Genomic DNA, 25682 nt, shown 5'->3' on the forward strand with positions numbered 1-25682 from the left:
CGTGATTAACATGTTAATGGCCCTGCTTTTGCAGAAGAAAAGGCGGTGGTCGGTGGGAAGTGGAAACACATGCCTCTGTATCACTGAATCGGCATCCATTCGTCTTGGCGTTTGATTGAACGCAACTGCTCCGCGATGCCGTTCAAAAGTCGCATATGCGTGAAACTTTATTTGAGGAATTTTTATCAAAAACGCGACTTTGATTATTTAATTATTTGAGCACTAATTTTGAAGATCATCCATTCGGTTATATAAAAAATTTTCATTAATTATCGAATGAATCCTTTAAATTACACAGGTATTATTTGTCTGGCGAGATTTGAACTTAATTTGATTATTAAATTGCATTTTGTATTTCGACCACATGGTACGAAACTAAGCGAAAAGATTGAATTTGTAGTGGTTATACGAATTTAAATCAAATCTTATATATATCTAATTCACTTATAGTTCGATCAAGAAACACATGGTTACCACGTGTATGTCAAAGTACGATCCTTCATAAAAACCACCATGATCCCGTACATGTTTTTTCTCCTCTCATCGAAATTTAGAAATGTTTTTCTATGTTTGTATAACTTTCTAGATTGCAGGTTTTATGAATTATAATGGAAATTTTAATTTTATTTTAAATGATTTTTTATCCTAGCTACTTCAAAATGTTCATCCTCTACATCTAACCGTGAAACCGATTATACTAAATATTTAAGAAGCTAGAATAATAAAAATTTTAACTCAAACAAAACAATTATCTACCACAATAAAACATTTAATTTTTTTTTTCTCTTAAGTGGAATTAAACCCGATTTGGGGTCGCTTTACGCTGCCAATAATAAGAAGGTATCGCCTGGGCAGAGTTCAAGTGGGTAGTTCTCCTTCCCCATAAACTCGGGCTGGACCAACGAGGGTGAAACATTACGACCCTATTCTTCTCCGGCGGAGAAGCATACCGCAGGGTACCCTTTATAAATTATAATTCTCACTCGACTTACGCTACGTTTTCTTGGTTCCTTCCCCATCGTCGTCTTCTCCTTCGCTCGCCATTTCCGTGCCGATCCCTCCTCCTTTATCTCTTCCGATCCGATCCCTTTGCTTCTCCTCCTCCTCCTCCTCCTCCTCGTCCGTCGTAGTTTCCGATCTCGGGATCTTCTTCGGAAATGATGGAAGCGCAGAGGAGGCCGAAGACCAAGATTGTGTGCACCCTGGGCCCGGCCTCGAGGTCCGTGGAGATGGTCGAGAAACTCTTGATGGCGGGGATGAATGTAGCCAGGTTCAACTTCTCTCACGAATCCCACGAGTACCACCAAGAAACCCTAAACAATGTCCGCACCGCGATGGAGAATACGGGAATCCTCTGCGCCGTCATGCTCGACACAAAGGTCTCTTCTTGCCACCGGTTATGTTCTTCTCTTCAACGAATCGTCGCGTCTCCCCTTTTTTCACTAAAGACTCTGTTTTTTTTTTTTCAAATTCCTTTTTTTGTCGTTTTGTGATTATGGTATGACTGAGATGAATTGATCTAATGTTTTTAAACCTTTGTCGTTGTTTACTGAGTAATACTGTAAAGTATTTCCTTTGGTCTTTTTATGTGATTTTCACTCTGATTTCTTATGTTTCGTCGTTGTCTAACTCTCGATTATCCAGTGACTTACTCTTGCTTGTTATTTCACAATTTGGTGATCATTTGTACTGTTTGCATTTGAAAGCTTAAAAAACAAATACAATTTTTGGATGAACCATATCATATAAACTTAGATAAGACTTGGTGTTGACGGACTATTGTTGGTATAATCTTGATCTATCTGATGCTTAAAAGGAAAATTATCTTGTTAGATAACAAATACTCAAATCAAATCACACCTAGATAAATTCAATGGAGGGATAAGATCGCACAAACATGGCATATGGATTAGATATGAGGTATTTGACTTCAAAATACTTGGGCTCGCATTTGTTCATCTTTTGTTGTAAAGAAGTAAGATTGTGAATAGATACTGACAATTTGTTTTGACTTTGGACACCAATAAGGTATCTTGTTAGAAAATGTATGTGTCAAACCCAAAAGAGTACCTATCAGTGAGATAACCTAATTGTATCTGTTGGATATTTATTCACTATACAGATAAATTTAGGAATCTAGATACTTGGTCTAAAGATGGTCAACACTAATAGTGTTTCGTTCTTTTGATTGATTTTATATATCGTTTTAACATAAAATATAATTTTTATTAGCTTGCTTAGGTTGATTTCTTTTACGAAAGGTTGTATTGATTTTCTAGATGCATTTTAATCAATGTTAAACGCACATCTCACTTGATTGTGCATGCTGTCATTTCTTACCTCTGGTATAAAAATTGAACTGCCAATTTCCTGCGTTAGATGATTTGCACTTTAGACAGAATGACAACAACAGGAAAAAATAACAACACTAACTTAATAGATTGATTTGACTAATATGGCAATAGAAGGAAAATGTGAAATTTGGAAAAGGAGTTTTCTTAGATACATGGGCATACTTGTTTACTACGCGGTTGATGTGATAATGGAGGGAAGCCTATCTGCTACGAGGTTAATTGCTAGGGTAGAGGTCAAAGTTAAGGCGATCAACGCTCGGATGTCAAAGGGCCGAGCAGAAGACAATTGCAATGGTCGGTCGGGCGGTCAGGCCCCAACTGACAAGAGACGGGTTCGAGCTGACCCCCACTTAGACTCGGGATGATACGCAAGACAATCGACGCTCGATACGGAGTCGCAGGTCGTCGTACGGGACCTGGCTAGAGACGGAGCGGAGTCCCGATCGAGCAATGGGATCTAGCCATGGACGGAGCGAAGTCCCGGCCGAGCGGTTACCTCACTCGGTCAAGCAACGGGATCACTGTAGTATCTCTCGAGGTATGGTCGACAGACAGATCGTACGACCGAAGCTTCTACTGTCGCATCATGCCCTGTTAAGTTATGGTGTTAGGGATACTTTCTTGACAAGGCCCTTTCATGGGACATATGGAAGAGCATACTCATGTCTCGATAAGCGTGCACGCTGCCCACCAGGGCTCTATATAAAGGGGGGTCCCTCATCGGCGGAGGTACGCGTTACTATTGAATTCCACTGTGGCTTCTGTTGCTCTGCTTCTTCACATTTTCCGGTGACCGACTTGAGCGTCGGAGGGCCAACTTCGGGGATTCCTTCCCTGGCATAACACTGATGTCGTTTGTTTTGCAGAGCGGAGCGAAGTTCACGTCCGGTCAGCGAAGACGCCACCTCCTAGCATTCCAACTTCACGGTTTCAGACAGGATCATTTTGGCGCTGTATGTGGGAACGCAACCTGCATCCGAACGGGAACATAGATGACGCTGGACGATTCACAACGGTGACGCTGATGCAAGAGGAGCTAGACATGTTAATACAAGTCCAAGCGACGAAGATAGTTGAGCAACAACAACAATAGGCACTGGCCGAGCGCCAACAGGCGATGACCGAACGCTAAGCACAGGAGCTAGCAACATCAACTGTCGGTTGACCGAGCGGACAAAGTATCCACTTGGGGTTATAGCAAGAAACCGGCCTGCACATATGGGGATGCGCCCAATGCGCCTATCCCCTTCAACCGAGCGCTGTTCAAGACCCCATCGGAGGAAAGGGGCCGAGCAGACAAGAACCGAGCGTCTTCCTCAGACGACGAGCCCGTTCGGGACGCAAGGAAAGGGAAGACACCTAGAGAGGATGATTCGCCTTAGCGGGTCAATCGGCAATTTTCAGAGAGGATTCTGAACGACCTTCTGCCAAAACATTACACTCCATTAGCGATCAGTGAGTACAACGGAACCACCAACCCGGATGACCACTTGGCTAAATTCGACAATGCGGCCACACTTTATAATGATGGATTTAAATGTCAGGTCTTCCTCACCACTCTCTCAAGATCAGCACAACGCTGGTTCCAGAGATTGCCGGTGGGATCAATCCACTGCTTCAAGGACTTTCGGGGGGCATTCCTTCACCACTTCGCCAACAGCCGCCACTAGAAGACGAGCGTGAACTTGTTCTCGGTCAAGCAAGGGCCAGAGATGCATTGAGGGCCTACATCCAACGCTTCAATCAGGTGGCGATGGACATCCCGCCGGTCTCCTCGGACGTGTCGGTGAACGCCTTCATCCAATGGCTCACCGAAGGAGAGTTCTTCCGATCGCTCATTCGGAAGCTGCCGAGGGACTTCGGCCACCTACAAAAGAAAGCCAACGAATACATCAACGTAGAAGAAGCCCAGGCGGCAATGAAGAAGGAGCGTCCGCCAAGCTCGCAGGAGCGTCTGAACGACGACAGCAGAGCAGTTATCAACCCCCCCCCCCACCCCCCCAAGAGCGTCCATCAACTGTCGAGCGGTGATGTTAACCCCCGTTCTCCACCAATCGTCGAGCGGCGACGTTAAACCCCGATCTTCGTCAACCGTCGAGAGGCGATGTTAAACCTCGGTCTTCGTCAACCATCGAGTAAACCTCGGTCTTCGTCAACAGTCGAGCGACGACGTTAAACCCCAGTCTCCACCAATCATCGAGCGGCGACGTTAAACCCCGGTCTTCGTCAACCGTCGAGCCGCGACGTTAAACCTCGATCTCTACCAACTGTCAAGCGGCGACGTTAAACCCTGGATTTCATCAACCGTCGAGCGGCGATGTTAAACCCCAGTCTTCGTCAACGGTCGAGCGGCGACGTTAAACTCCAGTCTTCGTCAACGGTCGAGCGACGACGTTAAATCCAGGTCTCCACCAACCGTCAAGCGACAAAGTTAATCCCCGGTCTTCGTCAACCGTCGAGCGGCGACGTTAAATCCTGGTCTTCTTCAGCGGTCGAGCGACAACCTTAAACCTTGGTCTTCGTCAGCGATCGAGCGGCAACTTTAAACCCTGGTCTTCGTCAGGGGTCAAGCGGCGACCTTAAACCTCCGGTTTCCAACAACGGTTAAGCGACGACCTTAAACCCGAGACTTCAATCGGCGTCAAAGGCCAACCTAGAAACGCTGCTCAAAAGCAATGATTTTCACTATAAGGTAGTCGTTCAGCAATCTTGAATTGATCGATCGACTATGAAAACGGATATTCCGCTCCCGATCGGAAGGTCACGAAGCCATACCGGTAAGCGCATTATGGTAAGCGATTCGCAAATCGGAAAAAATGAAAAGGAAGAGTCGAACGACGCAGAATGAAGGCGTGACATTAAATAAAAAGGTTCGCCGAACAAGCGACCATTCATTAACACTTGCATAATTTTTACAAGCCCAAAAAGGCAGTACAAAAGGGAGACGGGGTATGCGGGAGCAGGATCACTCAAGGTAATCTAAAAAGTCGTCAGACAGCGACTCGGTCATCTTGTCTCGGCTGATGACCTTGTTTGTTAGAGCGGTGGGAATATAGTCGCCGTCCTTAAGTTGGTCGAGCGTCCCGTTGATCGCGAAGTTAAAAAGACGGAGCGCCTGATCGGTGACCTTGTCGTTGAAGGTGTCCGAGCGGAGATAGGCCCGTTTCATGAGCTCAAATCGCTCGAACTCCCCACCCTGATAAGTCTCAAGGGTCGTTTGAGATGTCTGTAGCTCCGCCTTCAACTGAGCCAGCTCCTCATGCTTGGTTTCAAGCTGGGCCTTCGCACCGATCGACCGACCTGCCCTTTCGCTTAGCGTTCAGCGAGGCCTCCACATCCTTCAGATTTTGAGCCAACATCCGAAACTCCTTATTTTTTATTTCCAAGTCTTCGATAGCTCGGAGCTTCCTAGTATTGGTCGAGTGGATCTTGGACTCGAAAGAGCTGGCATGTTTATTAAGTCGGGCCAATTGAGTAGCCTGCTCGGCGCTTTTGCTCTTCTCCGCATCCAGCAACTCGAAGCTCTTATTTAGATCAGTTTTGAGCTAGGTCATCTCGGCGCTCATATGCTCCATATGCGCTTGTGAGGTCGCCTCTTGGCCACTTGGGGAGCGCAGCTGCTGGACTTCATGCTCTAAGTAGGCGAGCCTGTGGCACATGGCCAGGCTCTCTACCCAGTACTGCAACGATGAAAGAATTATATAAGCCGAACGAACGATCAAGAAGAAAAGAAGGGTGCGATATACATACCCCAGTGGACATTTGGGTGTGGCTGTTGGCAAGTTCCCCTGGAGCAATAATCGCCGCACGAGCTCGGGGCATCGGTCCAGATCTGTGCGAGTTGTCCTTGAATTCTAATCTAGTGCGACGATCTTGGGCATTGGTCCAAATCTGTACAAGCGGTCCTTGAATTCTGATCTAGTGCTGAGGGTGAGGGACGCTGGGTCGTCCGGATTGCATTACTCGTCCATCGACAAATGGATGATTGTCGTTATTTGCCTATGGCTGCTCGGGCCAGAGGCGTCTGAAGTTGTTCGACTGGAAGACCTAGACGCGGGAACTAGTCGGATGTGGGACACCTGTGCCGCTGGCAAAGGTGATGGCATGAATACGATCGGCGGCGTGCAGATCGTCCCTTGAGGAAGCCCGGACAGCGAGGGTGTCCGGTCGGATGAAATGGACGCAGGGAGTTCTATGTTTCCTTGCTCAGGAGGCGGAAGCGAGGTCTCACCTAGCTCGGAGGAGGGTCGGGAGACGGCCATTGTTGGGGTCTGCAAGGCAGATGTGGCAGATCGGGTGGACCCCTCCGCTCGGCGTCTCTTGGGGTGTCGAAGGGGCTCGTCGTAGGTAGCCAACTCTGAGGCAACTGCGATAGGGACCATCGATGGCCGAGCGGGCGAAAGGTCAGTTGTGGCAGCCGTTGCGTTGCTCGTGACTATCTGACTTCTCCCAACTTCGCTCCCCAACACTTGTGTTCCCTCCTCTTCGCCGAGCGGATCGTCGTTGGAACCGACCGGCTACAAACCGCGGCTCTCCAGCTTGGCTACGGCCGTAGCGTTGATGTCTGCGTCCGCAAGCTTGCACTTGTCGGTCAGCCGTGCTTGCAACATGATTCGAGCTACACAAAAGGAAGAAAAATTAGTTAGATTCAAACGTTGGGAGAAAGAAAAAGCATACCTAGATTGGACGGAAGCTTTGTGCTGATCGGACTCAGGCAGAACACATAGAGGACGCCCTCTAGCAACAACTTATGGATATGGTACTTCTGACCAGCCAAGCTTAAAGCTGCGTGAAGGTAGTCCAATCGGCTCTTGTATTTCTTGAACTCCGGGGGGTTCGACACTTCTTGTAGGATCGAAAAGAATTTAAATATCTCCACAATAGTATGATATTGTCCACTTTGGGCCTAGGCCCTTATGGCTTTGCTCTTGGGCTCTACCCAAAAGGCCTCATACCAATGGAGATATCATGCATCCTTTTAAACTCATGATCTTTCCCATGTGTTTTCAATGTGGGACTATGTTTGCAACCTTGCAACCCCAACAATCCCCCCCTCAAACAAAGGACCACAGGCTCCCTAACGTCCGATCCTCGACCCAACCCACTAGGACTTCCTGCCTCTCGGTCCACCCGACCTACTAGGACTTTCTTGCTTAGCTGCAACTAGGACTTTTTGCCTAGTGTCTGGTTCTCTTGATCCGGACACGGGAGCCTCCACTTCTTCGTTCGAGGTCAATCCACCCACATGGTTTGATTGAATCATGGCTCTTGTGCACAGTCGGCGGTTAGTCCTTCTGGCAATCCGGGCTCTGATACCAATTGTAGGATCAAAAAGAATTTAGATATCTGCACAATGGTATGATATTGTCCACTTTGGGCCTAGGCCCTCATGGCTTTGCTCTTGGGTTCTACCCAAAAGGCCTCATACCAATGGAGATATCATGCATCCTTTTAAACCCATGATCTTTCCCATGTGTTTTCAATGTGGGACTATGTTTGCAACCTTGCAACCCCAACACTTCTAACTGCTAGTTGGTCAAAAAGTACGAACACTCGGGAAAGCGAACAAAGAAGTAGTCCTTCCAATGCTTATTGGAGGACGGTATCTTATCAAAGAAGACTAGGCCCACTCAGGCTTAGAAGAAAAAAGTTCTTGGCTCGGACAATTCGGGATAATAGAAATAGTGGAAGAGCCAAGGAGTAAGAGGAATGTCGTGCAGGCGGAACAGGGCGACGACCTCGTACAGCAGCCGAAAGGAGTTCGACACTAATTGATAGAGAGAAATACGAAAATATTTACAAACGGAAGAAAGAAAGGGTGGATCGAGAACCGTAGACCGACAGTAAATTGGTCCCTAAAGAAGCATAAAAAAACTTGACGGTGGTTTGTTCGGGCAGTCGAAAGCCGAAGGAAAACTGATTTGATAGTCAGATGGAATTTCGTAAGCGGCTCTCAAACTCTCAACGTCGCCGCCGTCAAATCTGGACTCGATGGAAGTGTACCAAAGCCCGGGGACGGCGACGGGGGGTAGTGATGAGCTTGCCATCGAGAAACAAAGAGATTAAAGAAGTGCAACGAAAATATCCGATTGAAAGGGAGAGGAAGCTTACTGGAAGATCGCCGGAGAGACAGAAAAAACAAAATGTCGCCGGAGAACTTGAAGACGAAGGTGCGCGAAGTAAAGAAGAAGGCGACGCATGCGAGGTTTATAAACCTCGCGGTCGATTGACCTGAGCCGTCTGATCAAGGGTTGCGAAAACCTAGGAGAAAATCCAACCGTTGAATTTGAAAAGGCGCCTGTCACGTCGCCAGCGGATATCTACCTGTCATGTCAAACATGCAGCGGCAGAAAAAGGGAAATGTGGCGCTCAGCTATCGAACGACATTAATGAGGCTTAATTAAAAAGCATGGCCGCGTGCTCAGCCATAATGATCAAAGATTTGCACGGTCTCCGAGAAATTTGGATGACGTCATGGCACTCAGCCAAAGGAAAGAGAGCAAGAAAAAGATTTTTCCCCAAGTGTCGCCACACATTGCTCGAGCAGAAGGGATAAGCGAGCATCATAGCCAAACGACGGAAATACAGTCACTTCAAAGGAATTAGGCCGAGTGGCATTTATATACCCAGTCGGGCCATGCGAGGCCGAAAGGCAAAGCATTCAGGTCATCGAAGACTACTGGTCCAGTCAGTCGGACTTGCCGCCTCCTTCGACTAGACTTGAGAGGGAGGCTTGTAATGCGGCGATGGAGGGAAGCCTATCTGGCACGAGGTCAACTGCCAGGGTGGAGATCAAAGTCAAGGCGGTCAATGCCCGGATGTCAAAGGACCGAGTGGAGGACAATTGCAATGGCTGATCGGGCGGTCAGTCCCCAACCAGATGGGTCCGAGCTGGCCTCTACTCATACTCGGGATGATACGCAAGATAGTCGACGCTCGATACGGAGTGGCAGGACGTCGTACGGGACCTAACCAGAGACGGAGCGGAGTCCTGGTTGAGCGGCTACCCCACTTAGCCAAGCAACGGGATCTGGCCATGGAAGGAGCAGAGTCCCGGCCGAGCGGCTACCTCACTCGGCCAAGCAGATACTCAACATCCTTTTGGGAGATAGTGCCGCTGACACGAGACATGGCCGACAGGCGGATCGTACGACCGAAGCTTCTACTGTTGCGTCAAGGATATGCATGCCCTGTTAAGTTATGGTGTCAGGGGTACTTTTCTGACAAGGTCCTTTCATGGGACATATGGGAGAGCGTGTACATGCCTCGAGAAGTGTGCACACTGCCCACCAGGACTCTATATAAAGGGGGGTCCTTCATCGGCGGAGGTATGCGTTACTATTGAATTTCACTATGACTACTGTTCTGCTTCTTCATATTTTCCGGTGACTGACTTGAGCGTTAGAAGGCCAACGCCGGGACCCCTCCCTTGGCCTGGCACTGACGCCGTTTATTTTGCAGAGCGGAGCGAAGTCCACGTCCGGTCAGCGAAGCCGCCATCTCCTAGCTTTCTAGCTTCACGGTTTCGGACAAGATCAGCGGTGAAGTTAATTTGATATGCAAGAAAACATGTTTGTATGCCATTGTTCTTAGTGTCTTCTCATTTCTACGAGCTAAAATTTAGACTGTCTATAATCCTGGATCAGATAGGTTTGGATGCTGTAATATTGATTGATGTTAAATAAATAAAGAAAAAGACAACAGGAAAATAGAACAAAACTAACTTAATAGGTTGATTTTATTAACACAACAGAATAAAACAGGAAGTTTTGAATGGAGTTTTCTACTGATAGTGGGCATAGTTGTTTATCTGTGAGGTTAATTTGATATGCAAATGTCATTGGTGGTGTTTTTGTTACAATTTCCATGACAATTGACAGGGTCCAGAGATACGAACTGGATTTTTGAAAGATGGCAAGCCTATCCATCTAACACAGGGTAAAGAAATCACTATAACTACAGATTACAGCATAAAGGGAGATGAGAACATGATATCTATGAGCTACAAAAAGCTAGCAGTGGATTTGAAGCCAAACAGTGTCATTTTGTGTGCTGATGGAACTATCACTCTTACAGTACTTTCTTGTGATAAGGATGCAGGACTTGTTTGCTGCCGCTGTGAGAACTCTGCAATCCTCGGTGAGAGGAAAAATGTTAATCTTCCAGGAGTTGTGGTTGATCTTCCTACTCTGACTGAGAAGGATAAGGAAGATATCCTCAAATGGGGTGTTCCAAACAAAATTGATATGATTGCTCTGTCTTTTGTACGGAAAGGTTCTGATCTTGTAGAGGTCAGAAAAGTTCTTGGTGAACATGCCAAGTCAATTATGCTAATGTCCAAGGTCTGCTAATGTTTCTTAACTTCCTGTTTTTTTCTGTTCTGATCATAAAGGCTCTTAATCACTTATTACACTCAGGTTGAGAATCAAGAAGGGGTGGCCAACTTTGACGACATTCTTGCAAATTCAGATGCTTTCATGGTTGCACGTGGTGATCTGGGTATGGAAATTCCTATTGAAAAAATATTCTATGCTCAGAAGGTGATGATTTTCAAGTGCAATATACAAGGAAAACCTGTTGTAACTGCGACTCAGATGTTGGAGTCTATGACCAAATCACCACGACCAACTCGAGCAGAAGCAACTGATGTCGCTAATGCTGTTCTAGATGGCACCGACTGTGTGATGCTGAGTGGTGAAACAGCTGCAGGTGCTTATCCAGAGGTAGCGGTTCAAACCATGGCTAAGATTTGCTTGGAAGCAGAATCTTATTTGGACTATGGTGCTGTTTTTAAAGAAATTATGGCTGCCGCACCAATGCCTATGAGCCCGTTGGAGAGTCTTGCATCATCAGCTGTTAGAACTGCCAACTCTGCTAAGGCATCGCTCATTTTGGTCCTGACCAGAGGTGGAAGCACAGCAAAACTAGTAGCAAAATACAGGCCTGCAATGCCAATTCTGTCTGTAGTGGTTCCAGAATTGAGGACAGACTCCTTCGAGTGGTTCTGCAGTGATGAAGCTCCGGCAAGGCACAGCCTTATATTTAGAGGATTGATCCCAGTGTTGAGCTGTGCATCTGCAAAGTCTTCGGACAGTGAGTCCACTGATGAAGCGATTGAATTTGCTCTTGAGCATGCTAAAGCTACAGGGTTATGCAAACCTGGAGAATCCATTGTGGCTCTTCACCGTGTTGGAGTTGCATCGGTGATCAAGATCATGACTGTTAAATGATTTTTTGACAATCACCTTGATGTTTCTCTCATTTAGACAATTTTTACCCTACATAGTCCTTTGTTTGAGGCAATTTTGCATACTAATACCGTAGTCCCTGTTTTAGTTGCAATTTTGTTTTTTCCTTATAAAGGCTTGCTTACTATATAATAAAATAATTGGTTGATTAAATTTTGACATTATGGCGTAAGACCAGAGAAAACTTGACATTATGGGAGGTTTGATAATTTTCCCTTTTTTTAATTTCATGCATTTTTCTTTTAACAGATGAAGTTGGTACAATACAGTTTGTCACAGTCACCTCTGTATCTTCATCCCAATTTCATTCAAATGTATTGAATTCCCATTCAAACATTCTGTTTCGAGATGATTTATGCTAGCTCATGGTATGCTGCATTAAAACATTGAGTTTTTCTTATGAATTTACATCTTCAGCCATGGTGTCGAACCGGGTTTAATTCGACCCTGCCCCTAAGGGCACTGCCCTCGCTCCTCACAAGGGGGTGGGAGTGCCCTCAGGGGCAGGGTCGAATTAATCGTCGAACAGCAAGTTGTCGACTTTGAAGACATTCAATTGTGTCAGTCTTTTGCCCAAGAGAATTTCATGCAATAATTCATAAAGCTGATGGAGAATCAAGACCGACTTATATGCATTTAAGATATTCACGTTTACTATATCAATAATTTTCCTGGCCTCACTCTCCCAGTTATGGCGATCCGATAAGCTTGTGTTAAGAAGACTATGCCACTTCAGTTCCTATTTTACAGTATTCATTTTGAAATTTAAGCTCCTACTTCTTTCTCAAGCAGGAGTTCACTTGAAGTAGTATCATATGTCTGCTCTTATAAATATTCTTACAAAATTCACTCGATAAGCACTTATTTTAATTGCTGTAGCTGCTAGTACAACCTGTCTTGTTAATTTTCAAAATGATTTCTTTTTCATTTTTATTGATTACTCTGGAGTCACTCTATTCAAGTTTAGCTGCAATAGAGATACATGGTTTATGTGTCTTCCAAAAGTCTAACCAGATCTACACTCTCTTCGCCTACAGGCAGGAAAAATCCAATGGATGCAACAAAAATATAAAAAACTCTACAGACTGTAACTTTCCAAGATTTAACATGCCTTCTTCGTATTCTATCTACCACAATGCAAGAACCTACCTGAAAACCACATCACGGCCATACAAATGGAAGAAAGTTGCTAAGATTTTTTTTTTTAATTTTTTTAAACGCATGCAAGGTAGATGATGAGAGAAGAAAGGACAGATTGAGCTCTTGCGGTCTCTCCAATGCCACAACAAGGAAGCAGCATTCTCTTTCTGGGTCATGGAAGGAGGGGGCCCTCCCTTGTGCTCGAGATATATCAGATAAGGTTACCTAAACGTGGGGTGCAACTCCATTTATGTGTATAAATTAAGAAAGCGCATCGTAGATCATCAGATTGGTGGCTGGGAACCCTTCAGGTGCTAACTTCTCATGTGGAGGGTCGATGTCCACAGCTTGAGACATAGTTTAAGGAGGTACGATAGATTGGATTTTTGTTGTCACTGCTGTTATTATGGTTGCGCCGCGAGTATTGAAGGATGCATGTGACCTGTTTGTTCCTGGATCGCAGGGGATTGAACATCGGATGAGAGTAGTGTTGTGGTCTTATGAACGATGAATTGCCATCATGTCACCATACAAAAAGACCGCCATTGGAATCAACTTAGGGGTGGACACTACTTTGTTGAGTAAAGGAAGTTGAAACAAAGCTTTTCTTATAACAAATGTAATTTATACATAAGTATATTTGATCATACTTACCATCACTTAATACTCTTGTTACAATTCAAAAATCATCAATGCTTTCAATGCACGAGATCCTAATTCTTAAGTTGTATCCTAATAAAATTATAATTTTCCTTAAATTTCTAACAAGAGAGAGAGACAATGATTCTTCAATACTGTCATCCTCATTTAGAGCCTTGCAAAGAGTACAAATTCAAGACCTTTCCACACTTATAGTTCTCGTGTGTCGCCTCGGTAAGAAGTTAGCCCACACCGTCCGGCCACAACCCTCCTCGTGTCACATGAGCAACTAAGAAAGACTTGTTTCCCTTTTGGTTCTCCAAGCAGTAGATGATCTCGTTCGAAAGTTGAATGGATGGGTGGCCGGTGAGATGGTAGGAATATTGACGGAGGAAAGACTTCAAACTAGGAGCTACAAACCTTGAGCTGGAAGTTGCAGACCTATGCACATCACAGACATAGCCAACGGGAATGTTAGAGTGAGAACAAGAGAGGGGGTCCCTAGCGTAGACACCCCGACACTCAAGTCAGAGTAGTTGCCAAGCGAAAATGAAGAAGAAAATGAATAGTAGAACAGTAAATATGGATGTGTGGGTATGCATGCCTCTCCCTAACCAACGGAGAGAATCCCTTTTTATACCACCTCTCATAATCTCTATAATAATGAAGCATCATAGAATGTTAGGTGTCAGAATATGTCTGGTAGTGGAGGATGTATGACAACCTTCCTCTAAGCAAAGGAAGGTTCCATTGTGTGTATATGTCAGTAATGGAATATTCTCTGATAGGTTGTTGTGATTCGTTGACAACGCTGTCTCTTAGAGAGAGTCCGATTGACCTAGAGCCTATCAGGTTTAAGCTGAGAATCATGCATGTGTGCATTATGGGGGGCTGAATCTTGTAGGTCTGACCAGATCTATAGTCGCCCGGGTTTATACAAGAAGTCCTGTTCATGAGAAGTGAGGATCTGAGTCCTATAGGATCTGAGTCCTATAGGTCCTGTTCATGAGAAGTGAGGATCTGAGTCCTGTTCATGGAAACCCTACTCACAAGGAGTAGAGAGCTAGGTCTCATAGCTAGGCTTATGTTCATTCGAATATGCACACCCTAATGTTGACTACCACATCACCTTGACTTTGACAACCACATCATCTTGACCCCAGATTACCCTTGGGACCACTCACAACACGTCGTATCATAAACCTCTCATTCAAGTCTAATCGAAGGAGGCGTGAGTACGACTGAATAGACAACCTATCACAAAGGCTAGATTGCTCCAGACCACAAAGTTAGACCATTGGTCCTGTCACATAACATTGAGCGAGTAGATGTGGCGAGACCGAGTGAGCGGCAGCAACAGTGTCGACCGAGTACTTAAAACGATGTCGAGCGAATGACGGAAATAGAGAATGTCAAGCGAGGGTAATCTATGTGTGTCGAGCGAGCAGCGATTTGTGAGGGGTGTCGAGTGAGCGGCGATATGTGAATGTCGAGCGAGCAACGATAGGTAAGGAATGTCGAGTAGGCAACGATATGTGATGAATACAGAGCGGGTAGCGATGGGTACTGGTTAGGTGGGAACCATACTCAAGTAAATGGGTTCTAGGAGTCCTACCCAAGTGAAAATGCTGGGAGCCATGCCCAAATGAATTGATGCTGGGAGCCATGCCCAAGTGAATAATTCACGTGAGTCATGCACGCTTATAACTCGCAACTGGGGCGAGAGTATGAGATATAGGCATGAGGGCAAGATCACTTATAACTCGGTCGGGCGGCGCGAGAGCATACTCGCTTATAACTCAACTGAATGGCTTGAGAGTCTGGTATAAACGCGAGGGCATGCTCGTTTATAACTCAGTTGAATGGTACGACAATCTGGGACATAGGTGTGAGAGCAAGCTCACTTATAACTCGACCGAGTGGCACAAGAGTCTGAGACATAGGCGTGAGGGTATGCTCAGTTATAACTTGGTCAAACGACACGAGAGTTAGGGACAAACGCAAGGGCATACTCGCTTATAACTCGACCAAGTGACACGAGAGCCTGGGACAGGCATGAGGGCATGCTCGCTTATAACTTGGCTGAGCGACATGAGAGTTTGGGATATAGGCACGAGGGCAAGTTCGCTTATAACTTGGTCGGGCGATACGAGAATTTGGGATATAGGCTCAAGGGCATGCTTGCTTATAACTCGACTAGGCGGTGCGAGAGTCTGGAACTAAACCTCAAAGATTGGAGGCTCAGTGTATGACCCGAATGCCTTGGAGATGCGAGACACGACGTTAGAGGCACGATGTATGGCCCAAATGCCCTGAAGAGTGGGAGCATGACATTGGAGGCATAGTGTATGACTCGAATGCCTTGAAGCTGGGAGGCTCGATATGTGATCCGAATGCATGGTAGCTAGGAGGCACAGTGTATGACCCGAATACCTTGGAAATGGGAAATACGGTGTATGACCCGAATGCCTGGGAGCTGAGAGGCATGGTGTATGACCTAAATGCCTTGGAGTTGGATGACACGGTGTATTACTCGAATGGATTTGAGCTTAGACTTTCGGATGTGCTAAAATATAGGGATATGTTTTGAATTGAACTTGTAAAGGTAAAGTTTCCAAACTTACTAGCCGAGTGAAGGAAGCTGATTGAAATTGAGTCGGTTGAAATATGTCGATCGACACTACCAATTGTTGTAAGATCAGTGTGGTCGAGAAGGGGGGGGGGGGTGAATCTTGACTTGTCACTTTCTTTTCAATTTTGTCTGTTCTTTCTATCAAAGTCATTAGTAGCAACGGAATATAAAATAAAGTATGGAAAAAATAATACTTATGGGATTTACTTAGTTCCCAACCCCCAGGGGCAGTACATCCAATGTCTACGCACTCAAGCACGAGTCCACTAGTGGTCTCCTTTCAAAAAACTTTCCGGAGGTGGAGAAACTAGTCTTACAGTTTTTCAAATATAAGCATAAAAGAATGATAAAGTAAATACATCTTGTAATAAAAGAAATACAAACAAAATCTTTGCTGAGCCGATCTAGAAGTCTTGAGTGTAGCATACCCTTCCTAGAGCTTCCTCAGTAGCAAAGCTTCACGTCGTAGCCTTCCTTTTGAGCACATGGAATATGAGTAGTAGAATAAATGATATATTGAATGTAGAGCTTTCATCTCATTTTATAGAGTTAGATCATATCCTTATTTGGATCAACTCTTATCTAGATGAAGTTATATCTTAATGAAGCATATCTGAATAAAGCAATATATGGATCAAGTCTTATTTCTATCCACTTCATCTGGTTTATCCTTATCCTCATCCAAATCATAAAAATAAACCAGATCTTTTACCACATCATCTTCCATATCAACATTTCACAACTCAATAATTTGGACCAAGCCCAATCGGTCTACCAAACCACTGGTTCATTCTATTGAACCAGTTTGGGTCTGGTTCGACCCAAGTCAAGTCTGGTTCACCCATTTGTGTTTGTCTTCTCTTTGTTTTGCTTTCAGATCTAGGTTCATACAAAACAACCAAACATACACAAACAAGGAACCTTAGCCTTAATCTTGTAAGTCTACTTGACCTACTAGGTTTACCTTTTGCTTAGAGGTCCCTCCTCCAAGTCTACCACCTAAGGGTTAATCCCTTAGGATCAAGCCGCACTCCTGTAAGTCTACTCAATCTACTAGGCTTACCTTTTGCTTAGATGTCCCTCTCTAAGTTTACCACCTAAGGGTCAATCCCTTAAGATCAAGCCGCACTCCTGTAAGTCTACCCGACCTACTAGGTTTCATGCTTGGACTATATCCAAGACTTTACCATTACCTAGGGTTACCTCCCCTAGAATTTCCACTATCTAGCTTCACTCACTAGGATTTCTACTGCTAGGTTACCTTCACCTAGGATTTTCACCACCTAACTTCACTCACTAGGGTCTAACTTCACTCATTAGGACTTCCACCACCTAAGGTTACCTCCCCTTAAGATTTTCACCACCTAGCTTCACTCACTAAGACCTAGTTTCACTCACTAAGACTTTCATCACCTAAGGTTGCCTCCCCCTAGGATTTCCACTACCTAGTTTTACTCACTAGAGCTTACCCTTGCCTTACCAAGTTAGGACTTTTGCTAGTCATTTAGTTCTGACTAGATTTCTCTCTTCTAAATATTAAGTCTTGTTTGGATAAATCCTTGGTCAAACTGACTAGAATATATTGTCAAACATCAAAACTCTTGAGGCTAATTGTATCAACAATTGTGAGCTATCGATCGGTGCTTAATTTGAGCGTCAGCTCTTCTTGCTATGTTCCCAAAGGGGATCCTCGGGAGGGGAGAGAGGGTGATCTTTTATTCGCTTCTCCTGACTCTGCCATTCGATGGAGCATATTGGCAAATTTATGGTATTCACTGTTAGAATAATGATGGGATTGATGGCAAGTGTAATATCGAGATACCCACTAGAGGGGTTCGGAAAAAGAGGTCTAAATGGCCTTGACGTGTGGTACCGCTCTTGCTTCTCAGACAAGTAGAATATTTGGTTGAGAGTCTCTAGAGTGTACTAGAGGTAGTGGTGGTCCCTGATCGGTTTGGCCGGTCAGAGCTGGGGTAGTCACATCTTTCTTCTAAACGGCTTGAGCTTCCTCTACATTAATATATTTGACTGTCTACCCCAGCAGGTCATTAAAGTCCTTTGCTGACTTTTTGATGAGAACTCAGAAGAATTCTCCTTCTAAAATGTCTTGAGAGAAGACACTTATTAATCTTTTGAAAGTGAGTGATGGAACATCTAGCGTCACTTGGTTGAATCATTTGATGTATGCTCGAAGGGATTCCTTGGTCCATTGCTTGAGGGTGAACAGACTCAAATTGGTATTTTTGATACCTTCTGCTGCTGGTAAAGTGGTGTAGGAAGGCTTTTCTAACTTCCTTAAAGCAAGTAATAAATCCAATCGGCAGTCAGTTGAACTTTATTTACGTCGAACCTGATAGAGTGGTCAAGAGCACTCAACATTTTTATTGCATCATTATACTAGTGTAGTAGAGTGGCATTCTCAAATCTTCGAAGGTGATCCTCAGGATCGGTGTTACATTCATACTCTCCAACCGATAGAGGTCAGAAATGCTTAGGCAGTTTTTCATCTAGTACCTCTTGAGAGAAAGAAACACTGGGTTGTTAGGTGATTCCCGAGCGGCCTGAGCTTTATCTCACCTCAGGTCCCTATGGGGTGAATTATCAGTTGAGGAGGCTTGTGGCCCTTTGATTTTAGGGCAACCCTCAGCGGGCGTTCAAAAAAAAGCTCGGGGAAACTCAAACGATTGTTTTTGCTTGGTTTTTCTCTCTGACCTTGGATACTCCTCTACCGAGGTTGCAGGTGCCTGACGCGGGTGAGAATTCGGGAATTATTCTTGAGACAGTGCTTGTACCTTGGCATTTATAAAAAGCTCATATTCCTCCCATGTCATAACAATATTGATTTTGTCAGCTGTGCCCATCCTTACATTTCGAAATAGGTGAATATTCCCACAGACAGCGCCAAATTAGATTTCATCCAGAAATTGAGTGGATGGGCAGCCAGTGAGATGGCAGGAGTGTTAATGAAGGAATTGTTGATGTGGTTAGCACTGACGGTCTAACTCAGGTTTCAATGAATGACAAAGTAGGTTAAGTTAGTTTCATTGTGATCTAACACTTTGACGAAGTGTGCAGGAGAAGCCCAGCTAGGTCGACAGGCCGACCGGATAGCTGGCACGAAGCCCAGCTAGGTCGACGGGTCGATCGGATAGCTGGCACGAAGCTCAGCTAGGTCGACGGGTCGATCGGATAGCTAGCACGAAGCCCAGCTAGATCGACGGGCCGACCAGATAGCTGGCACAAAGTCCAGATTGGTCGACGGGTTGACCGAATGTCTGGCACGAAGTCCAGCTAGGTCAACGAGCTGACCTGATAGCCGACACGAAGTCCAGACGGGTCGACGGACTGACCGGACGTCTGACAGGAAAGTTAAGGTAAGTCATTGGAGGGGAGTGACTTGTGAGGATGCGTTCCCGGTTAGGGAACTTAGGCATCGATCCAACTTAGATCCATTTCAGAAATCTAAGTTGAGATCGTGACTAGATTCCGGTCTCGAGGAGACGGAATCTAATTACTATTCTATTTTATTATATTTGTGCTAACTTTTATTTTGCAGGGTAGTATAACTTTTATATTTACCTTGGACTAACATTTTCCTGCATGAAAATGGTGGTCCGGGAGCTCGGAGGTGGTCCGGGCGCCCGGAGGTGGTTCGGGCGCTCAGAAGGGATCCGGACGCCCGCAAGGCAAAATTCATCTCGTCGCAGATATGGAGTGCGCTGATTGGCTGGACCTACGTCACGGTACGGGCGCCCGGAAGGGATCCGGGCTCCTGGAGTATGCCTATAAAGGAAGGCCTCCACGGAGCATCAAAACAACACTTCTTGCTACAACTGCTTTGTTGCGTTCTGCCCCTGTGACGCTGCGAAGCTGTTGGAACCCCAAGGTTGTTTTGGTGTAATCAACAAGTTAAGTTAGGTCCTGTGTGTATTTAACCTTGTGTCTAAGTGTGCAGGAGCTTAGGAACACAGGTACTCGAGCGGAAGACGCAGCTAGCGAGAAGGACGGCACGCTGTGCGTCCGAGGGACGAGGTGCTGCGGAAGAGTACACCGGCGGACGAGAAGGAAGTGCGCGCGGTGGTTCTGAGGTACGAAAGCCGGAGCGGAAAATTGCTCGGGGAGCAAGAGACGCAGCTAGCGCGAAGGTCGGCATGGGGTGCGACCGAGGGGAAAATCTGCGGTGCGCTGGTGGACGAGAAGGGACACGCAAATTCGGGAAGCCGGGAGGAAGCACGCTCGAGAAGACCGAAAGATGGGTTGGGTGAGCCCTATTCCGGATGTCGAGATCACCCAAGCAAGCGGACCAGAGGCGAGCTGAACCGGAGAAGAGAGCACGGACCAAAAGTCAACTGGGTTGACTTTTGGCTCCGGGGCGCCCGGAACTGACTTTTTCCCAGGATCGAGCTTTGACTCGATCCAACCGTTGGGGGATAAATTTTATCCCCCCCAAGGTGTCCGGAACCCTTCCAGGCACCCCGACCAAGGCTATAAATATAACCTTGGTCCGAAGCTTTTCAACAATCACGATCATTCTATTTCCAAACACTTGTATGCTTTAGTTGTAGTTAAGCTTCTGTTTTCTATGCCTAAACGCTGTAAGAGGCTTCTCCGCCTGAAGGAGTTTTTGAGCTTAATCTTCCTTGGATTAACAACCACATCGGTTGTAACCAAGTAAACATCTGGTGCCTCGTCTTTTCTTTTATGCTTCTATTTATCTGCTTAATTCATTTTACAAGTGTTAGCTTAATCGTTCGAGGAAGGGTTGTCTGTTTTTAATTGACAGGTTATTTACCAACCCCTCTAGCCGACCCAACGGTCCTACAAGTGGTATCAGAGCCGAGACGCCTCAGAAGGACTAACCGCCGTCTGAAGCAACAAAACAATGGCCGGAGCTAGCGACTACCCACCAGCATTCGAGGGGGAGTTTTCTTCATGGAAGAAACAAATGGAGGTATACCTTAACTCAGACCTTGGTATTTCTTTAATTTTAAAATCTGGTTATGAAGAACCGAAGAACACGAACGGAGAAAGACTCGATCTACGTCTCTGGAACAAAAAGCAACGTAACGAATCGATGGCAAATGGACGGGCAGAATTTCATCTCCTAACCGTGATACCAAATGAAGATCTCAAAAGAATCGGCGAATACAACAACTCAAAAGAACTTTGGGAAAAGTTCTTAAAACTCTACGAAGAACCGATTGAAGCCGTCCCCTCAATAGACATCGAGCCGTCATCAGAATCTGAGACGGAAGAAATTACCGAGACAGCCCCAACAGCCGAAGTACATCCCGAGATCGATGAAGGGGGAGAATCTTCGGAAGAAATTAATTCAACAGGGGGAGAACCAACGACCAACGAGGTAAGTAAGGTATGGTCTCTACCTTCTGAACAACCGGTTAATTCAATAGAAAAATTGCCTGAAGATTTTTACGGTTTAAAAATTGAATTACCGAAAAAGTTTTTTGAATTAGAAAATCAATTGTCAAATTTGTCTTGCAAATTAGAAATATTATCAAAAGAAATTTGCAAATTTAAAAATATTTTGACAAAAGAATTATGCAAATTAGAAGAATTTTTCGAATTACAAATTTCTCTCTCGAAAGAATTTTCCGATTTAGAAATTGAGTCACCGAAAAGATGTTTCGGATTAAGAAATCTGTTAATAGATTCCTGTAAATTAGAATTTTTGTTGTTAAAAAATTCTTGCATTCTTTCGAACGAATTTTGCACATTGCCGAAAGAATTTTTTATATTGTCGAAAATTTTTATCAAGTTAGAATCTATGCTATTTGAATATTTTTGTGAAGTTGCAATTCAAAAAATAATAGAAATTAACATGATACAAATTATTGCATGTTTAATATCTGTGGCTTTAAATTTGAAAAAGTGTAATTTGAGAAGTTATGAAAAATTGAAATGGAAATTTAAAACTTGCGGATATAAGTATCAGTATAAAAATAAATGCATAGAAAAGTTTTTTTAATGCTATCAATTTTTTAAAATTTTCTTGCATAATTTTTTGGGCTTAGAAAGATTTATTTCTGGTGAAAACTTAGAAATTTTTCAAAAAGTCATTCTTTAACTTAGAATTTTTTTTTCTTTAATTTGGAAATATTTTTTCTCCGAAAAACATTGAAATAGATTTCTATAATTTTTCTAAGTGTCAAACCCTTAGATTGTTTTTCTTGAAACCCCATTTTTATTGTGATCAAAGGGGGAGAAGGGAAAGTATAAGTCTAGGGGGAGGTAGAAAATTGAAAATTAAAATTTGAAATATTTGAAATTCAATTTTTTCTATCATGTTGCATGTTATTGTAATAAATTGTTTTTATTCTATGTCTATTTGTAACCCTAGCTTAACTTGGGTTGATCACACCAAAAAGGGGGAGATTGTTGGAACCCCAAGGTTGTTTTGGTGTGATCAACAAGTTAAATTAGGTCCTGTGTGTATTTAACCTTGTGTCTAAGTGTGCAGGAGCTTAGGAACACAGGTACTCGAGCGGAAGACGCAGCTAGCGAGAAGGACGGCACGCTGTGCGTCCGAGGGACAGTCTTGTTGAAGAGTACACCGTGGACGAGAAGGATGTGTGGGACGAGAAGCGGGAGCGGAAGATTGCTCGGGAGCAAGAGACGCAGCTAGCGAAGGTCGGCATGGGGTGAGGGAGGAAGTCTGCGGATGAGTACGCTGGTGGGCGAGAAGGACACGCGGCAATTCCGAGGGACGAAGCCGAGGAAGCACGCTCGAGAAGACCGGAAGATGGGTTCGGTGAGCCCTATTCCGGATGTCCGAGATCACCCAAGCAAGCGGGCCGGAGGAAGACCGGACCGAGGCGAGCTGAACCGGAGAAGAGAGCACGGACCAAAAGTCAATTGGGTTGACTTTTGGCTCGGGGGCGCCCGGAACTGTCCGGGCTCCGGGGCGCCCGGAAGAGACTTTTCACAGGATCGAGCTTGACTCGATCCAAACGTTGGGGATAAATTTTATCCCCAGGCACCGGAACCCTTCCAGGCGCCCCGACCAAGGATATAAATATAGCCTTGGTCCAGAAGCTTTTCAACAATCACGATCATTCTATTTCAAACACTTGTATGCTTTAGTTGTAGTTAAGCTTCTGTTTTCTGTGCCTAAACGCTGTAAGAGGCTTCTCCGCCTGAAGGAGTTTTTGAGCTTAATCTTCCTTGGATTAACAACCACATCGGTTGTAACCAAGTAAACATCTGGTGCCTCGTCTTTTCTTTTATGCTTCTATTTATCTGCTTAATTCATTTTACAAGTGTTAGCTTAATCGTTCGAGGAAGGGTTGTCTATTTTTAATTGACAGGTTATTTACCAACCCCTCTAGCCGGCCCAACGGTCCTACAGAAGCTACTCCATCAACTTGCGGTTCAAGTTTTTTTTATTATTGTTGTCGGTATTTCTTTTTTATAGTTCTTATACCTACTATTGTAATCTTGTTTGCGAACTATTAGTGATTGTCCAACGAAAGCACTCAACGAGTGCGGGCCTTGGAGTAGGAGCCGACGAAGGCTCCGAACCAAGTAAAACTAGTTTGTGTTAGCATTGTGATTTTTATTTTTCTGATGCATGCTCTCTTCGAATTTTAAATCGCTATTGACCCCCCTCTAGTGACTTTCACGATCCAACAGGAAAGACATCGAGCTAGAAGTTGCGGACCTTGAGCTGGAAGTTGTAGATCTACGTGCACCATAGACAGAGATAACTGGAACGTTAGAGCGAGAACTAGGGAGGGGATCTCTGGCGCAAACACTCTAATGCTCAAGTCAAAAGTAGCTGAGTGAAAATGGAGAAGAAAATGAACTGTAGAATAGTAAATGTGGATGTGTGCGTGTGTGCCTCTCCTTGGCCAACGGAGATGATCCCTTTTTTATACTGTCTCTCATAACCTTCGTAATAATAAGACGTCAGATAATATCATGTGTTAGAATATAATGGGTAGTGGAGAATGTACGACAATCTTCCTCTAGGCAGAGGAAGGTTCCATTGTGTGTATATATTAGTAATGGAATATTCTCTGACAGGTTGTTATGATTCTCTGACAATGTCGTCTCTTAAAGGAAGTCTGGTCAGCCTGAAGCTAACTAGGTTTAAGCTGAGAACAACGCCCATGTGTAGAGTGGGGGTTGAGCCCCATAGGTCTGACCGGCTCTGTGCTCGTCCGAGTTTATGCTGGGAGCTCTGTTCACGAGGAGTGAGGAGTTGAGTCGCGTAGGTCTGGCTGACTCTATGGCCACTCGATTTAAGCTGGGAGCCCTGTTCATGAGGAGTGAGGAGCTAAGCCCCGTAGGTCTGGCCTGTTCTATGGCTGCCCAAGTTTATGTTGGAAGCCCTACTTCTGAGAGGAGTCGGAAGCTGAGTCTCATAAGTCCGACCGACTCTATGGTCGATCGAGTTTAGACTAGGAACTTGCTCAAGAGAAGTAGAGAGCTAAACCTTGTAGGTCCGATCAACTCTGTGGTCGCTCGGGTTTATGTTGGGAGCCCTGCTTCTGAGAGGAGTGGGGAGCTGAGTCTCATAGGTTCGACCGGCTTTGTGACTGACTAGGTTTAAATTGGGAGTCCTGTTCATGAGGAGTGGGGAGCTGAGCCCTATAGGTCTGATTGACTCTGTGGTCATCTGGGATTATGCTGGGAGCCCTGCTTCTAAGAGGAGTGGGAAGCTGAGTTCCGTAGGTCCGGTCGACTTTGTGGTCGCTCGAGTTTATGTTCGTTCAGATACACACATTTTGACGTTGACTATTATCTCACTTTAATTTTGACCATCATATCATCTTCATTTCGTATTATTCTTGGGACCACTTATAACACACTGTATCGGTAGACATTCCCTCTCCCTTCACACGTGTACGATAACAATAGTTTAGCCTCAACGGTAAACAATTGACCTGTTGTCCCCTTGGTGAATAGATGCAACCCCTTATGTTGCAATCAACATCTACCTTGGTGCAAAGTTAAGTTGGCTAGTGCAGAGTAGAGTTGCTACCATAAGGCAAGGGTTCGAATCTCGACAAAGTCGAGAAAAAAAAGCCCTCCTCCGTAGTGGCCAACTACAACTTCTCGATTTACCTCCTCACAAATGGTTATGGGACCGACCGTGTGGGACCGCTAGGGTGGCAAGTTCCACCTTTTACTACCATTGATAAGTTGGCTATGAATTTGAAACAAAATGTTTTTTTAATACCATTTTAGTTTCTTAATTAGAATTCTTAATATAGGAAACAAATATATGAAGGGGGAAAAAAAACTTTTTGATCGTCTTCACCTTGGACATTAGCATTAATAACTTTTCAACATGAGATAAGATCCTCCCTTGTTTCAATGAAACAATCCTTAATGATTTTAGTGTGTTTTGTGTACGATAAGAACATGAATGTACATTTAGAGTACATTTAATTATTTTGTGCGCACTAATACGATGATTATATATATGAATGTAGTTTTGGGGGAGCATTTGTGTTGATGTAAATATATAATGAACGAAATAATTGTTTATATCAAAATCTTAGAAGAATGATCATGATTAAGCAGTGATATACCAAAAGAGGTATTCAATCTAAGTTTGAAAACAAGATTTTGATCAGATTTTTCATCTCACTGGATGAAAATATCCTATTAATTAGTACGCCGCCGTAGTTAGGAATTGATCCG

General features: G+C 44.6%; 1 protein-coding gene across 1 annotated transcript; it reads left to right on the forward strand.

Moving 5' to 3' along the window:
- Nucleotides 1-1001: 1001 nt before the first annotated feature.
- On the forward strand, nucleotides 1002-11761 carry LOC122014280 (pyruvate kinase, cytosolic isozyme-like). Its single transcript, XM_042570468.1, has 3 exons — nucleotides 1002-1379; nucleotides 10235-10696; nucleotides 10772-11761. Exons 1-3 carry the CDS (start codon nucleotides 1158-1160, stop codon nucleotides 11582-11584), a joined length of 1497 nt encoding a protein of 498 aa, XP_042426402.1. The 5' UTR covers nucleotides 1002-1157; the 3' UTR covers nucleotides 11585-11761.
- The last annotated feature ends 13921 nt before the right edge of the window (nucleotides 11762-25682 follow it).

The sequence above is a fragment of the Zingiber officinale genome, chromosome 8B, assembly GCF_018446385.1.
Source record: "Zingiber officinale cultivar Zhangliang chromosome 8B, Zo_v1.1, whole genome shotgun sequence".
Classification (NCBI taxonomy): Eukaryota; Viridiplantae; Streptophyta; class Magnoliopsida; order Zingiberales; family Zingiberaceae; genus Zingiber; species Zingiber officinale.